The sequence below is a fragment of the Typha latifolia genome, chromosome 6 (genome assembly GCF_019914945.1).
Source record: "Typha latifolia isolate L0001 chromosome 6, TyphaL0001v2, whole genome shotgun sequence".
Taxonomy (NCBI): Eukaryota; Viridiplantae; Streptophyta; class Magnoliopsida; order Poales; family Typhaceae; genus Typha; species Typha latifolia.
The window spans coordinates 3,382,529-3,398,745 of record NC_133091.1 but is presented as its reverse complement, the minus strand read 5'-3'; the positions used below and the strand labels follow the sequence as shown (position 1 = coordinate 3,398,745).

At 38.3% G+C, this 16,217-nt stretch overlaps 2 protein-coding genes across 3 annotated transcripts; both read right to left on the bottom strand.

Moving 5' to 3' along the window:
• Positions 1–878: 878 nt before the first annotated feature.
• Positions 879–5,547, bottom strand: LOC140790435 (importin subunit alpha-1b-like). Of its 2 annotated transcripts, XM_073140532.1 has the most exons (11): positions 5,160–5,547; positions 4,935–5,031; positions 4,767–4,858; positions 4,523–4,654; positions 4,255–4,440; positions 3,994–4,157; positions 3,825–3,903; positions 2,453–2,581; positions 1,943–2,070; positions 1,480–1,855; positions 879–1,369 (listed from the first exon to the last, which is right to left on the bottom strand). In XM_073140532.1, exons 1-10 carry the CDS (start codon positions 5,379–5,381, stop codon positions 1,483–1,485), a joined length of 1,602 nt encoding a protein of 533 aa, XP_072996633.1. In that variant the 5' UTR covers positions 5,382–5,547; the 3' UTR covers positions 879–1,369; positions 1,480–1,482. The 2 variants fall into 2 exon arrangements, with proteins under 2 accessions (XP_072996633.1, XP_072996632.1); XM_073140531.1 differs by having other exon boundaries at positions 879–1,855.
• Positions 5,548–9,953: 4,406 nt separating this feature from the next.
• Positions 9,954–14,899, bottom strand: LOC140791261 (probable polygalacturonase). Its single transcript, XM_073141732.1, has 6 exons — positions 14,486–14,899; positions 13,302–13,616; positions 12,411–12,531; positions 12,141–12,315; positions 11,921–11,991; positions 9,954–11,052 (listed from the first exon to the last, which is right to left on the bottom strand). Exons 1-6 carry the CDS (start codon positions 14,495–14,497, stop codon positions 10,385–10,387), a joined length of 1,362 nt encoding a protein of 453 aa, XP_072997833.1. The 5' UTR covers positions 14,498–14,899; the 3' UTR covers positions 9,954–10,384.
• Positions 14,900–16,217: the final 1,318 nt, after the last annotated feature.

Below are 16,217 nucleotides of genomic sequence, written 5' to 3'. Positions count from 1 at the left end.
TTATTTAAAAATATGAATTAAGAGCTCGGAACTGCAATAAAGACAAAGGTCCTCCAAACTTAAATTTGAAAAAAATAATTGCTAAAGTTATTAATTTATTTATTTTGATTGTATAATATGTTACGGGAAAGATCTCGTTGATATCATTGCAATAATTTTGTTCATATCTTACATGGATAAAAATACTATAAAATACCCCAAAAAAATTCAATTATTATTTATTTTGAATTGTTGAGTAATTCACTTGGAATAACACTGAACTCTTCATCTAAAAGTAAAGTGATGTGTTCAACATTTCACTCTCCAATTGATGACATAGACATTAAGCTGTTAAAAATAATAAATCTCTTTTCGTATTAAAATTAAAGTGTGATTTATTTCGATAAACACAAGTTGAGAGAGGACCACTTGGGTCAGAAACTCCACCCGTTGGAAGTTGAAAGGTCTCGATAACATAAAAAATGCAATAATCTAGAAGTAGTTTAACCACCCCAAAATTATGGGAAAAGCTATAAAAGTTCATAGCAGTAAGTATGCAAAATAGATATCACAACACCAAAATCCCAGTTGCCCTTGCATTTATAATGATATCATGCTCAAACTAAACCTTTAAATACTCATGGTAACTAACAAAACTAGCATCTCAGCTAATCGAACGACTGTGTTACAACATTCACGGTTAAGAATCATCAAAGTTGTGCCCAAATTCACCCCATTTGACTCAAACTCAAAAATATTCTAATGCTCAATCCTAATAAAGTAATAGTGAAGCTTAATCGGACAATCTCACATTTCCCAGAATCTCAGGAATAGCATCAGTTTGAAAAAAATTCCAGAATAAAAAAGAACAGCAGAAAAGGCATATTGCACACACAAGCTTATACCGATAGAACAAACATAAATTTTAAATATTTAAACCCTTTGATCTATAATTTGTCGGGGCATTCATGACGACAACAAAATACTTGTATCAGGAAGGTCTCATTGTGACATACCTTCACAACTAAACATGACATACTTTACTACTGGACCTCAAAACAAGACTCATGCTATACAGGAAGCGAGAACACTGACCTGTATCCAAATCGACCTGCAACAAAATACTGTTGATTCCAAATGGGGAATTCAATCTCCCCCTTAGCATATCCTTATAAATATGCTACACTTTCATGAACCAAACGGGAAGCAAATGGTGTGGCCAAAGAACGTTCCATTTATTGGTAACATGACGACCACCCGAGACCAGATAGACCAGACAGACCTGACCAAAACCAAACGATGACACAAGAATAGGACTTGCCATAACTGGCACTAGACTAGCACCAATTGTCAAAGCTGGGTGCTATGCTTCAGTCTTTCCAAAGAACCCCTGCAAAGTGGACAGAAGATCCTCCATTAAGGGAGTACTAAATCTTCACCTTCCATTTCTTCTCGGAAAGATCATGTGAAACCCGTAGGAATTATCCAAAGCCACAGTACCTCTCAGCCAAAGTTGAATCCACCGGAAGGAACTAAGCTCTGGTCGCTTCCAAACTGAATCCCAGGTTGGGCAGCATCACCCGGAGGCATGGCTTCATCTTCCTCCTCCAACCAGAATGTCTCGAGAATCTTTACAGCCTTCTCGTAGATCTCCGTGTTATCATGGCTTTGAAGATTTTCTATCTTCTCTAGACCCTCAGCTTCATCAATCATCTGCGCATATTGATTCACACCTCCAGTATTACCCTTGTTCTTCTCAGCTTCACCAACCTTCAGTATGTTTTCCAGCCCTTCCAAGCAAACTGTGACAATCCTTGGATCTGGGCAGACAAGAAGATCGCACAGAGGTTTGATGCATCCCTGGCTAACAAGGTACCTGTTTGATCATTGAGTCATGTTAAGAATATATCAAATGTTAACTAAAAGGCTAGGACATATTTTAAACACGTCAACAAGCACATACTGAATTTGATCATGTGTGCCACCTGAAGTGGCATTTGAGATGGCCCATGCAGCTTCTTTCTTGATATCAAATTCAGCCGTTAGCAGCAGATGCACAAGAGGACCAATTATCCCAGAAGTAATCACAGCCTGTGATCCAGTCAAAATGATTCGTTAAAAGCAATTAAAGAAAACATGCATAGAAAAAGGAATCTAATAGCTCAATACCAAAATGATCAATGTCAATTTAGCTTCAGCAAGGCCTCTGGTGAACAAACTTAGCTCTAATATAAAGAAAAGAACTAAACTACTTATGTATTGACAATAGGATGTCTTAGTGCACAAGGCACTGGAATTACAGGGTTCGTTGAGAGCACTTGCTCCCATTGCAGGAAAAAGGTCCAGCAAGGAATAAGGCAACAGGAATCACACTGCCCTCTACATGATTGACAAAAGATTTCCAAAATAAAATTAACATAATTGAGAAATATATAGATCTTGCCAACTACTTGCAAATATTCATTATCCACACCTGGATCTGATCCTTATTTCCTGCAGTGATGTTTGAAATGGTCCAGCAAGCTTCCTTCTTGATGCTTTTCTTGTGATTATGTGTTAAGAGATTCAGAAGACAAGGAAGTGCTTGATGATTAATCACATGCTGCAGGAAAATAAGAAGTGTCATGTAAAACCCAGGCAACACGGAAAATTATATCCCAAATAAAGAAAATACTAAACAAAGACTTATCATATTAGTGTGCTAATCTAAACCTCATGAATAACTTTATTTACACAACAGACCCAATAACCAAACAGTTCAGTTAGAATGCTACTAGTACACAACAAAGACCTAAACACAAAAAAAGAGGTCACAGCAAACACATCAGAAACAGTTTCACATCTCCATAGAATGCCCAACCAATTAAAGTGTCAAGTATAACAGGAAGATTGGTAAGTTCACATTTCAAGAACATAGTCTTATGATTTTATCATCCTCAAGTATAATATAGTATGATAATTCGCAACACCTGCTGAGGAAAAGAATAGCTGATCGAATACATAAGGAAAAGAACACCACATTGAGAATACAAAGTGTCCAATAAAATAAGTTGATTGGCAGTAGTTCCTCCTATTTTAAACCATCAATAGTTCAATACTATTGATGCCCATACATCAAAAAATGCTCATTGCTGATATATCACAAACTCACAAAAAATTCCCTAGCATTCACCCCTACTACGCAAAATCATTAAACATAACCAGTGCATGTTTCAATCAAATATCTCATTTACAGACAACTACCAGGGTTCTGGTCCTCCCTACGTGTTCCTAAGCAGTGGACGATATCATGGCTTCTGATCCCACCATCAAAAGCCTTTGGTTATTTCTCTATTAGATAACAAGCTCAAGCATTGAGCATTTCATAGAGTTTCATATGCCTGTCTCACGGTGATAACAAAGAAGAACAGCATAGAACCATAGAACCTGACACTGCCATACTCTGAAGTCTGAATACCCACTGTGACATCCTATGATCTCTATCCACCTAGTGACAAATAAATATAGAAAACATCAACTAATAAGTAACCCAGAAACAACTACTTTTCAGTGTTGCAAAAGTAAGGTTGAGCAGCACTAGTGGAGACTGAGAAGCGGATTCATCACATAGAATAAGAGAACAATAATCAAATTAATTGCGCTTGATAATGTGAAGGACATACTTCTGATCTGTAACTAATTGTGAACCAATAGAAACATCAAAGTTGAACTTTCCCACAATGAGGGCTCATATGATTATCCACTACTGCTATGCCAAATAAGTAATACACAGACAACATCATATAATTCGAAAATTCAGAAAACCAAAGATTTCATCTCAATACTATCAAGAGAAAGCAACCTACCTGTGTTTGGATGTCATCTCCAGTGACAATGTTACCAACAGTTCGAAGTGCTGGAATGAGTACTGAAGGTGAAGGATGCCTGAACCAGAAAAAAAAAACCTAAGTATGAAAATTTAATATCAAGAAGTTAGATCAACAAAAGTTACAAATCCAAATAAGTAGTACATACAGAAGAAGCTCCACAAGCCGAGGAAACACGCCAGCATCGATCACAGCTTGTATCTTGTCATTGGGACCATCAGACAAATATGAAAGAGCCCAGCATGCATCAGTAAGGACTTCCTCATCATTTGAGTGAATAAGGCGCTGGAGTGCTGGAAGTGCAGGCTTAACCTAATCATCATTTAACACACAACCCATTTTTAATAAAATAAAGAAGAATAAAAATACCAGGACATCAATTACCCAATCATATAACAGACGGTCAAACCTGCTCAAAAGGAGGTTGTGGTTTCCCCCTGCAAAAGTTTGATAAGGTCCATGTCGCATTCCTAAGCATTGAGAGCTTAGCATGTTCATTTAGCTGTTGTAGTAGTGGAATCAATGCGTTATTGCCAAGGACAAGATCACGGCATCTCGGAGAATCACCAGCCACATTGCCCAATGCCCACACGGCCTGGAGTTTAGCAAAATGTTAATTGGATCTCCTTCCAGGATTGCATGAGCAACTAAGATATACCAAAAAAAGAAAATTATACCTGTTCCCGGACATCATCGCTTGGAGAACTCAGCAGCTTCACAAAGATGGGAACAGCACCATGATCTATCACGACCCTAGTGTTATCTGAAGTGCCTGATGCAATGTTTGTAAGCGCCCAAGCTGCTTCAAACTGCCCAAATAATCCAAATCAACACAAATAAATATTAACAAGTCAACTCACCACTATAAAGTGCAAAGCATCATCCGCTCAAAAATTTTAGAGGAAAAGAATAGAGTGTAACCTGCAGTTGAGGGTAATCTTCCCTGGTAAGGAACTCAACAAAGCGAGGAACCACACCGGATCCAATTACCTCCTCAATTGGAGGGCTTCGCTCTAATTTTAGACGCTCCATTAGCAATATTCCGGCTTATGCAATCAAATGCAAACACGAAAAAGGAAAAGTGCTTACCAATAGATAGCAGCTTCCGGAATTGCGTGGTCGCCTCGAGCTGGAGATTTCTATCATCCGAATAAACCCCAGTGACCATTCCCGGGAGGCTCTCCAGCTGCAAAAGACACGCACTATAGTCGTGACTCCAGATCGAAAATCCCTAAAACTAGGCATCGAAACCCTGAGAACCCGATCCGAAGAGGGGATCTATCCACGGATCCGGGAAAGAGAGACGAAATCGACCTTTTTCTCGAGAGCGGAGGCGTGGATCGCCTGGATGAAGGGGGTCTGGGCCTGCGCAGCTTGCATGCCCTCCCGCCGTTTCTTCTGTAGGCTCTCCTCGCGGCGATTCTTTCGGATCTCGACCATGTTGTCTTCCCTCCGCCGCCGGCCCTCTTCCGCGTCCACCGCCACCTTGTACTTGCTCCGGCGGCTCTCCGCCCGATCACTCGGCCTCAGCGACATCGTTGCCGCCGGTAAGATATCGGAGAAGAGATCGAGCTAGCCCTAGAGTAAGAAGAAAGAAAGCGGAGCGGACCCTAAACCAAACCAAACCAAAACCTATGAGACGATAGAAAAGGATCTCGTCGTCTTTTCGGTTGGAGCGACGGTGGAAACCCTAATTGGAGTTAAAATTTTAAATTTTTTTTCCTATAATTATTTTTAAAATTTTAATAACCATTTATTAAAAATATATTTGCTGATGTAGCACTTTCATTAACACCTCATCACTGTATGCCACGTCAACATGCCAACTCATTCTCATATTTAATAAAATTTTCACTCCAGCACTATATACGTGTCTGGATACAATCAACAATAGTTATTGGGCTTCAAGTGGGCCGGGCTGCAAATAAGATCCTCTAGATTAGCATTTATTGTAGGAACTATATATACATTATTACACTATTATGAAGATTAAAGGCTTATTAATATATAATAACTTTCAGCAACTTGAAGATGAAGAGATGTCAACCCAATTGATAACTACTACTGCAGAGATCTGCAGTGCATGATAGTGAGCGAGTCTTGTGCACTTGATGTCCTTCCACAAGCCTGGAACTATATATGTATATAGAGTATCATGCATGCATGGTCTGCTACAATTCAATTAGCAAGCCATGAACATTGCTCAATCTTTTATTCAAGCCACTGACATACATGAGAGACATGATCAAAGGGAAGTTATAAACACAAACATAAAGCACACACACTCACACTAACACACACTAACACTAAGACTAACATAACATCAAGTTCTAATTACGTAATGCATGCATGTTGTTAAGGGGTTGGCAGCCATTGCAGCTCTATGCCAAAACTCCACAAGGTTGGTGGAGTACTGGGGTTGAAGCCCACCACACTTGTGTAAGCAGTGCAACCCCCAACCCTAACCCTGATCCTATGAGAAGTCATGGCAGAGTCCTTCAAATACGTACAGCAGAGCGAGTTTCGGCATGCTCTCCCTACTTTAAGCTCCTCAAACCTTCTGCAAGGGCTATTGGACGAGCAATTCAGAGGGGATAACAGTATGTCATTGGAGCAGTTGAACAACATTACTGTGTTTCGATTCGATATGTTAAACGGTGAGCTCTCGTCGAGCCTCAGGCCACCGTCGATGAGGTCAGAGGATCTGCATGCATTCTTATCAATCTTAGGGACGTCGACGATCAACTTATATGTCGTTGGATCGATCGAAAGGACTCGATAATTTATTCCTCCTAGAGAAAAGAAGTTGAGGACATTGTTAACACAGTAGAGTCTGTAGTTTGGATCACCACAGTTGCTGTCTGTGCTTAATGGATAGGGAAGTTTGAAGCCACCGCATGGAGGGCAGGGAGCTCCAAGGCTAGATATGAATGTAGGTAAGGTGGTTGCAAAGAAGATTAGGATTAGGGTCAAGGTTAGATTTAGTGGAGAAACTAAGATTGCCATGGTTAAGGAGTTTGAGAAGAGGTAGCTATGTCAAAGATAGGAGGTAGAGATATCTTTATAGTGTGAATGATGTGGGCCAAGGAAGTACGAAGAATATTCTTAGCTTTAGAAAGTTGTAGTACTAGAGGGAGAGGGGATACTGATAGGATGTAGGATATATATATGTGCATGCAAAAAATTTCCTCAATTTTAGGATGCTATGATCTCATATAATAACAGCATACATAACATAGGATGTTTTGATGATCTAATACATAATATTGTAGTATAATGTTACACTTCTCTAGTAGCGAGAGGAAGGTTATACCAATAAATGGTGAGATCTTTAATCAGTTGAAGAAATCCAATAATGAGTCAATTGTCATGTACTTTTGTAAATCTAATCAATAATGAAGTACTCTATAAGTAGAAGAAAAAGAAAATGTATGCATGGCATATATGCAATGTCTCATGCATGCTTATCATCTTGCTATTTGGAAACATTCATGTGATGATAGATGTCTTCCATGGTAGATTGGTTGTGGCCCAACATACCAAACTAATAGCAATAACATTATAAAGGAAATGAGAAGCTTCCTTGCCACTTTAAAAGATCATGGAATTAACAAGACTTATGTAGACTAGTTTTGATAAAGCAAGATGCACTTTCAGAAGCCTGAGCATAAATTTATGAGCCACTTGTCGCACTCCCTTGCCCTTGGAGCTCATAGAAGCCATGATCATATTCTTTTTTTAATGGTTCCTATCTCCCACTACCCCTTATTTTTAGGGTTTCCTTTACCACTTCCCAAAAGAGGAATGCCACTGCTCTTGAGGGCCACCCTAAAATAATGGGTCAATTATCACAATCATTTGCTCTTTGATGGAGATCGATCAAGTTGATCACCATGATGACTTGTATCTCACACTTCCTTAATTTACAATTTCCTGCCCACTTAACAAAAAAGGAATGTGATTCTTCAATTGAGGAGGAGATAAGGTGGGTCTTATGATACAATGCATGTAGGATATAGAGGCTTTTTTTTTTCAAAAATCTTTTTCCAATGATCTTGGTGCTAGGTGTTATGACAACAAGAAAAAAAAAATTATGATTGCTTTTAACCTAACAAAGTAATAGGTACCTTAGTCTGGTTTATTAGTGAAGGGATGCTTTTCTAAATTTATAATATCATCTTAGTCACTAAGCATAGACTAATTTATCATCAAGCTTGATTTGGTTAATCTAGATTTTTTACCTTTTCAAACCTTATGCATATATATATATATATATATATATATAATGTAAATAGGTATACACATCAAATACTATTGCATATTCATTTATATTCATTTGACCTTTTGTACTTAGTACACTTATTTAGGCAGCACTACCTTTATTCATAATGAATAAGCATGCTATGGAACTATAGTTCTAGTTCAGGCTCAACTCGAAATTAATTTCGAGCCTATTTTGAGAATCAAATTCGGCTCAGCTCAACTCAAGTCCAGCTCAAGCTTGAATGAAGCTTGTTATCAAGCCATACACTAGCCTTAGTCGAATCAAGCCAGTGTTGAGCCCAAGCTTAAAACCAATCAACCACAATGAGGTGGAGGCTTGTCGGCAGAGGATGCGGCGGCGACTTGAGGAGAAAAAGGAGAAGAAAGTGGTGGAGGTTTGCCGACGAAGGAGGAGGTGGCGAAGGAGGCGATGGCGGTTTGAGGATGCTTGCCGAGGGAGGAGTCGATGCCAACTTAGCGATGGAGGAGGAGGATGAGGCGGCACCAACGGAGGAGGTGACACCAACTTAACAACGGAGGAGGAAAAGGTGGGCTGACGACTGGAAGAGGAGAAAGGGATGATTTGAAACTTTGGATTGGGTTTTATGAATATTGTTTAGGGTTTGGATTTTGGAAGATAATTTATATTGAGCCTATCAAGCCGAGCCTGAGTGAGCCGGCTCCGATTGAGGCTTGCTCGAAATTTAAAACAAGCCTAAAGTTAAGGCTCAGCTCAAGTCAAGCTGAGCCGAACATGAGCTTTGGCCAAGCCGAGCTCGAACTGCTCATTTATTTTGACACCCCTAGATATCGCAGAAGTGTCGCTCTCTCTGCATGATTTGGTCGCATGCGAGCTTAAATATGATAATAATATTATTATTATGTAGAGAAATTGCCATTGTTGTTGAAAAGTGGGAGAAGAATCGTCCTTAATCATACTCCCGGCGATCTTCGCTTGTTCCGTCTGGGCCTTGGAATGGACTGCAGATTTAGGCTTTTAGATTGAAATGGGCCTACTTAGTCCATTGGAGCTCATCAGCAACAAGCTGTTTGAGCATGGTTTATGCTTATTCCATGGATGTTATCTTTCCCTACTCCTTTTAATCTATTGGAGATATTGATAATCAATGTAGGGCATTTATGATACTTGCATCTTACACAGAGAGCAATTGAAGTTAGGCTACTAAATTTCTTATAAATCAGTGTGTCATGGTGTTTACCATCATTCTTATCTTTCCTTGTCTCTGTTAAGATCTGTAAACAAGAGTGGCACAAAGACAGCATGATTACTAGACCATATTAAAAAACATAGGATTAAACTTGTAATACACAAACAAAGAGCTACCAAGAATTCCAATCATGAAGCACTAAACACCAAATGCAGGATCAATAAATACTTGGTTAATCTGATGCTTGATTTGATAAATTAATGTAAATGATTAATCACTCATAGAAAACAAATCTGCATCAATGCAATATCTTAAGCTTGTGATTTCGACTAATTTGCCGCTTGCTAAATTTAATATATTATCTTCTGCAATAATACAGTAGTAAGCTAGAAGCCAAACAAAGAAAAAGTACTAAAAGTCAGGCAGCAATGACCTGTAGAAATACAATTGTGCTGAAGTTGCCCAACCTATCAAGATGTGGTCCTTGACAGCCAAGGTAACTGTTGACAGTGGAAGCTTGAATAATAGAACCTAACATAAGCTTAATGTAGTACAAAACAGTGATAAAGCTGGCAAGAAGAAGACCAAAAAATAAGAGTGAATAGAAAATTGTAAATGAACCTAATACCTTTGTTTGAACAGCCAACCACCCATTTATTTTAATAACATGAAGTCATGTGGCTAAAATAAACTAATCTTGTCCCATTCCAAGCTAATAATATCTCCACTTTCAGGTGTCCACACAGGATACAATATACAAGATGTTTAAATCTGAAATATGTAAAGCAAATGCCATAATATCAATTGTCTGGATATTTTCACTGACTACCAAAAATTTTTCTTACAGATTGAATGAAGAAATGTAACTGTACAAGCAAGCACATCGTCGGCCCTGGTGCCAATATTATCTTCATTGAAGAGGATTAAAGCAGATCATAGCTCAAGTCTGAAGGAATAGTGCATGCAACAGCAGCTGACAGGAAGGAACTATGCGAGTTTTTGCTGGTTTTATTGGAAAAGAATCGGCAAAGATGGTGATGAAAGCTCAAGTAACTCAATTGTACAGGATTGAAACAAATGACTGAATACAGGAAAATGGGGATTTGGCTATGCTACTGCAAGAGAATTATATTTGAGAAGGGAGAAGCACATAGAAGAATTTAAGTATGGGCTTTGAAGGTCTGAGCATGGTTCAGGAAACACTAACTCGGAATATCCAGAAATATCGGAACAAATCCAAGAAGTCGAATGGTCTGGGGTGACCGAAAAGTTGAGATTAGAAAGGCAGATAGCTGTGAATGGATCACTGTCTATTCCAGACAAAACTCCAGCAACGGAGATGTTGGTGCCAACCATATTCTTAAGGGTGATCCTGTTGATCACCGGGAGTGCAGAAGGATCGTATTGGTCATCAGGGTGCCCGCCACATTGACCCGTAAACTGAATCGCGGTGTTAATGTTTTTCATTTCCACATCTGAAATAACTATGTCTTCAATGACACCACCACGGCCTCGTGTAGTCTTAAATCCTATACCAACTGAAGAATCATGGATATGAAGTTGCCGAACATCAATGTTGGAGATCCCACCAGACATCTCACTTCCAAATGCAAGAGCAGAACCTGAGTATGTCTGTAGATTAACTTTGTTAATGTGGATTTCTGAAGTAGGTCTACCAAAAGAAACTCCATACTTGTCCCAACCGCTTTTTAAAACGACAGCATCATGGCCAACACTGATGCTGGAGTCCTGAATGCACATGTTGGAACACGAATCTGAAACAAAGAGAATTTGAGTTGGGTTTTAAAACAATAAGTTTGAAACTGCAGCGAAGAAATGAAGTAATCTAGAAACAGATAAAAGAGGAAGATTGTAAGACAAAAGAAGCTTAAATTTTCATGAGCTATTAAATTACAACACATAAAAGTCACTGTTCTACATATTAGGTAGAATAAACTCTAGGGGAATTTTAATGTGTTTACTTGTGATTCCTGGTTACATGTATAGCAAGTGGGATGCATATCCTACTTGTTCAAAAGGCTTGCAGCATAAACTCGACCTTATTTTCAGTAAAACCATGTAGAGATATAAAGAATTCTTAAAAATCTTGTGAGCTCTAACAAATACAAAACACAATTAGCATCAGTGCTGACATTTCCCAATAGTAAGGAAGCAACATCATACTGATGCAGCATGGAACCTGTGCACTTAAGGTAGTCCACTACATAAATCTCATTAGAAGTTAGCCTTATTCTTCAAAAAGCATTATAGTAGACCTGATGTAAGAAAAAGTAAACTGTCTGGAAGAGCAGAAATCTAGTATTGTTTGTTTGTATATAAAATTATGTGTTAATTGACTCGGACTTCTCAAAATCAAAAGAGTCTTACCATATATGAATAAGTCATATGGAAAGATATTACATCCCACTTTCATGTTATATTATAAATATTACTTAAACATTAAAAAAATAGCAAAACTTGCAAAAGGCATCACAAAAGAATAAAAGAGATAATAGTAAAAGATATTGACACAGTAACTATCAGTGAGTAAAGTAATTCTTGAACATGAGTTGACTATAATATCAACAAGGACAAGCATTAGTGCATTACAGATAATCCATGTAAATGGAAACCAGAACTGACCTGGAACTATGCCGTTGGTGAATGGAGAATCGGAAGGAGTCTGGATAGTTACATTCTGGATCATTACATTGCTACATCAAAAACAGGCAAGCAATCATGTAAGTATTGCCAAGATTCAACAAAAAAAAAACTGGAACTTTGATATTGTCTTTGAATCGCACATCAATTTTTTAAGCAAAATGAAGTATTGGCTGTTGCTTTGATAGTACTATTAATGCACCTGCAATATACTGGATGGATGCTCCATGCAGGTGAATTTAAGAAAGTCAAGTTTGAAATCACAATTTCTTTTGAATCCATGAACTCCACAAGATGAGGACGGGTATAGTTCAAGGTCTGGGAGCGGAACCAATCCCACCAAACAGAACCCTGGCCATCGATAATCCCATTGTTGCCTGTACAAGAATGAAGACAACAAGATACAGATAAGCCTGTATGCTGGCTACTATTAAGATAATTTTTAGTGAAAAGAAAGGTTACAATTTTGTACCTGTTATCACTACATCTGTCAAGTTGTACCCATTTATCAAGCTGCGGTGTCTTCCACCTGGAAGGTCGATTCCTTGGCCGTACGACGGTAAAGGCTCAACAATTGGCCACTGAGATGATTCCTGCAAGTAACAAAGTACACAATTAACATCATCTCATTAGGTTGCAAATGTGAAAAAATCTTTGACTCAATAGAACTAGAAGTGCCGACTTTTTTCTTCTTTTAATCACACCTAGATCAACTGGTATATTCAGGATGTTGAAAGAAGAAACTTCAGATTTTCCAATATCATACTCGTTCTTTAGTTAACTATGATAATATTTTATATAATTCTAACAGGAGAAGCAGCAGACAGAACTAGGGATACCATGTATCATAGCATGACAATTATATTCATGATAAGTGACCCCCATAGCACTAAGGAACAACATTTATGTTGAATGTTAGTAACAGTGTCATGTTTCATTTACTAATATAGAAGGGAGAAGTTTAAACCTTAAGATGATTAGAAGATTTGTCTTCTCCTTACCAGCCCGCATACGACACATGTTTCAGTGATGCAAAAAGCTAAAAACAATATAAATTTTGCCTTTCTTATAATCTAATTATCTTTTGTTGGTCTAGATTTTTTATTTATAAGCATCTGATCAGTTTTATGCATGTTATAGAATCAACATAGGTCTAGTCCAGGGGACCAAGAAATATGAAATATTATTTGCTTCTGAATTTTCGATACGTAATATTATGCATGCCACCTCTGTTAGATTGTGTGCTGCAAACAGTATCACGATGTTGCGAGATAAGGTAATTCAATCAGACTTGCATAAATTTGACCTTGCAAGAGAGATAAACAAAAAGATAAAGCAATTGATGTGTGAATTCAGTAAAGACCTGGGAGCCAATAATAACAGCATCTCGTTCCAAAAAGAGTGTGAGGTGGCTTGTTAAGTTGAAGCTTCCTGTTAGCCATCTCCCCTTAGGAACATACAGTTGAGCACCACCCTTGTCGGTGAACGATCTCAAATAGAATATGGCATTCTGAAAGGCAACTGTGTTCGAAGTCACCCCATCTCCAACTGCACCGAACTCTGTTATGGTGACACTGTGTGGCCTTGGAGCTAATTCTTTTGTGTACTTGCACTGCCCTGAAACCCCTCCATTGCCTTTAACACCACTAAGGACTGCCAAAGCTAATAGCACAACTACCTAAAGAAGAGAAGCAATTGAACAACAACATAGTTAGTAGAACATAACGAAAACATTGCCATGTTAGCAGTTGACATTGATGAAACTGAAGAAGAAGGATGAAACCTTGCAACAAAATGGTTTTGGAAATATTGAACAAAGAATCACAAGTGAATGGTTGGAACGCATATGAGCAGAATACATTCAATGGGCGAAGCTTTTTCTGTTTTATTTTTATTTTATTTTTTTCTTTTGGAGGATATATGTATAGTGGCAAAGAGCCCTATAATTTTTCTTCTGTAGAGTAAAGATGCTCAAAAAAAAAAAAAAAAATGAAACGTTTGTGAATTCGAGCTAATCAAACGAAGTGTACTCTTATCGATTGGGTGCTTCAGAATTTCTCGGAGTAATACTAAAAACCAAGCATGAAGCCTTATACAAGTCTACTAATCTAAAATGAATCAGAAAGACAGCAGTAAACCGAGTAAAAAGATGTACTCTTTTTACTATAAAGAAGGTCGACAATGGGAAGATCTTGGCACCACAGATCACAAAAATTCTAAAAGCGAAGCCGTTGTCAAAATAAACCAAAAACCCAAACACCCAAATTAGAATTATTTAGCAAAGAAATCCAAATTGGATTGGGCAGAATCAAGTAAACTTAGATCACACGGACCAAAAGGACAGTAGAAAGCAGAAGAAACACTACCCTGCAAACGGGACCAATCAAGGCAAAATTGCCACTTTCCAAGCTTTTCTACAGAAAATGAAATAAACCCAATTCGACGAACATCACACCGAGCGAGAAAAACCATTCCTTTATCCGAAACATCAGCAAAACAAATTGGAATTTTTTTTTTGAAAAAAAAGAAAAGAATCAACGTACTTACTAGCCTCTTCATGAGCCCCAAAAGACAAGAGGCAGGCGGCGGAAAGACACGAATCCGGCAGGTCCAGCAAGGGAAGGAGAAGGAGAATACAGGGAGAAATCGTAACAGAAGCTATTCGGAGAAGGAAGAGGAGGAGGAGGAGAAGCACAGAAACTATGGAGGTGTCCAGTTTATACTTAGAGAAACGAAATTACTGAATCAGTAACACTACCTGCACCGAAATTTAGACCTCAAAATTGGACCCACCAAGGAGCAGCTGAGTAAGTGAAGTCATTCAAGCAGCGAGCCAATCACAGCGAGGCGTGCGTCCTGCGTCGGGGTCCCATCCTTACGACCTATTTAACTCTTTCCTCGGATGCTTGGTCTTGGAGCATTACTCATAATGAAAACATAAAAACGAAAGAACGATGACTTAATGCAATTTAACAACAACTCTATCTATAACAAAATTTCTACAATATAAAATAAAAACAATTACAAACTAATCTAGTGGTTTTACACTCAATTTTCTCTTCTAATTAGTATTAAAAGTTAATTAGTGGGGAAATTAATAAGAGAGGGTGGTGGGGGTGGATGGGGATGCATGGGGCTGCGTGTCCCATGTGGGTTGCCAGGGAGGAGGTGGGGTCCAGATTCAATCATGCCCGCCGATGCTAGCCTGGCCTCACTCAACTCACTCCCTCCCTTCCTTTTGTTTCCTTTGACAGCACATTCTATTACTAATCACCCACCTATGTCTCCCCAACTATAATAATAACTCCAAATTCTATCTAATAATACCCTAATTACTTACTTATTTTTATTTTTATATACCATATATATTGTTAACGGTTGAATTTTTTTTTTTTAAATTATTGATTTATTTATTTATTTAGTAAAAAGAAAGAAACTCATGGATCGGTGGGAGAGTAAGTGGATAGCCTGTCCCACAGGACAGCCTGGCGTTTGGACAAAAGGACTGCTACGTCGGATGGAGTCGTCCAATGAGGGGCTGAGGATTTCCGTGGTGCCTGTTATGCGGAGGTGGACGAGTTCCATCTTAAAAATTAAATTAATTTTAGATCTTTTGTTTCGTGTTATTTTTTGGGCGTTCCCACGCGGATTTCAAAGCGCTGAGCTGGCGAGCGGCCGATGCGTGCTGCGGCCGTCTCTTTGGTTTTCCATCGAAGAGGACAAAAGGGTTTGACCTCAATGTTCATCGGTTGACTTTCCCAAATTCATTTTTCAGGAATATTAATTTGGTGATATAAAAAGATTTAATAAATTATTTTAAAAGGGGGGTAATAAATATGCATCCTTGTGTTGGCCGGCAAGATGGGTCTACGTGGACCGTCTCCCATGTGCCAATACGTGCTACTGCTGATAGCCTGATAGATATCCCCAGTTATATATATATATATATATATATATATATATATATATTGGTAATTAGAAGGGCTTGATATTAGCAAAAAATAAAAATTAAAAAAATGTCACTAATCTTTGGTCAACTCTTAATTTGTAGGAATTTAGGGCAGGCTGCAATCTCTGATCGTCTAGCAAATTACTGGATTTGCATCAAATTGGGTTCCAACTAAGATTAAATAAGAAAATTCTTTCTTCCAATCAATAACTTCCAACCAATTGGCACTAAGTTTGCCTCTGAGATTAACATTATTTGTTGCTGAGTTGCTTGTAAGCCATTGCTGTCCCATCATATAGATAGATATATATATATAATTGTAATCAAGAA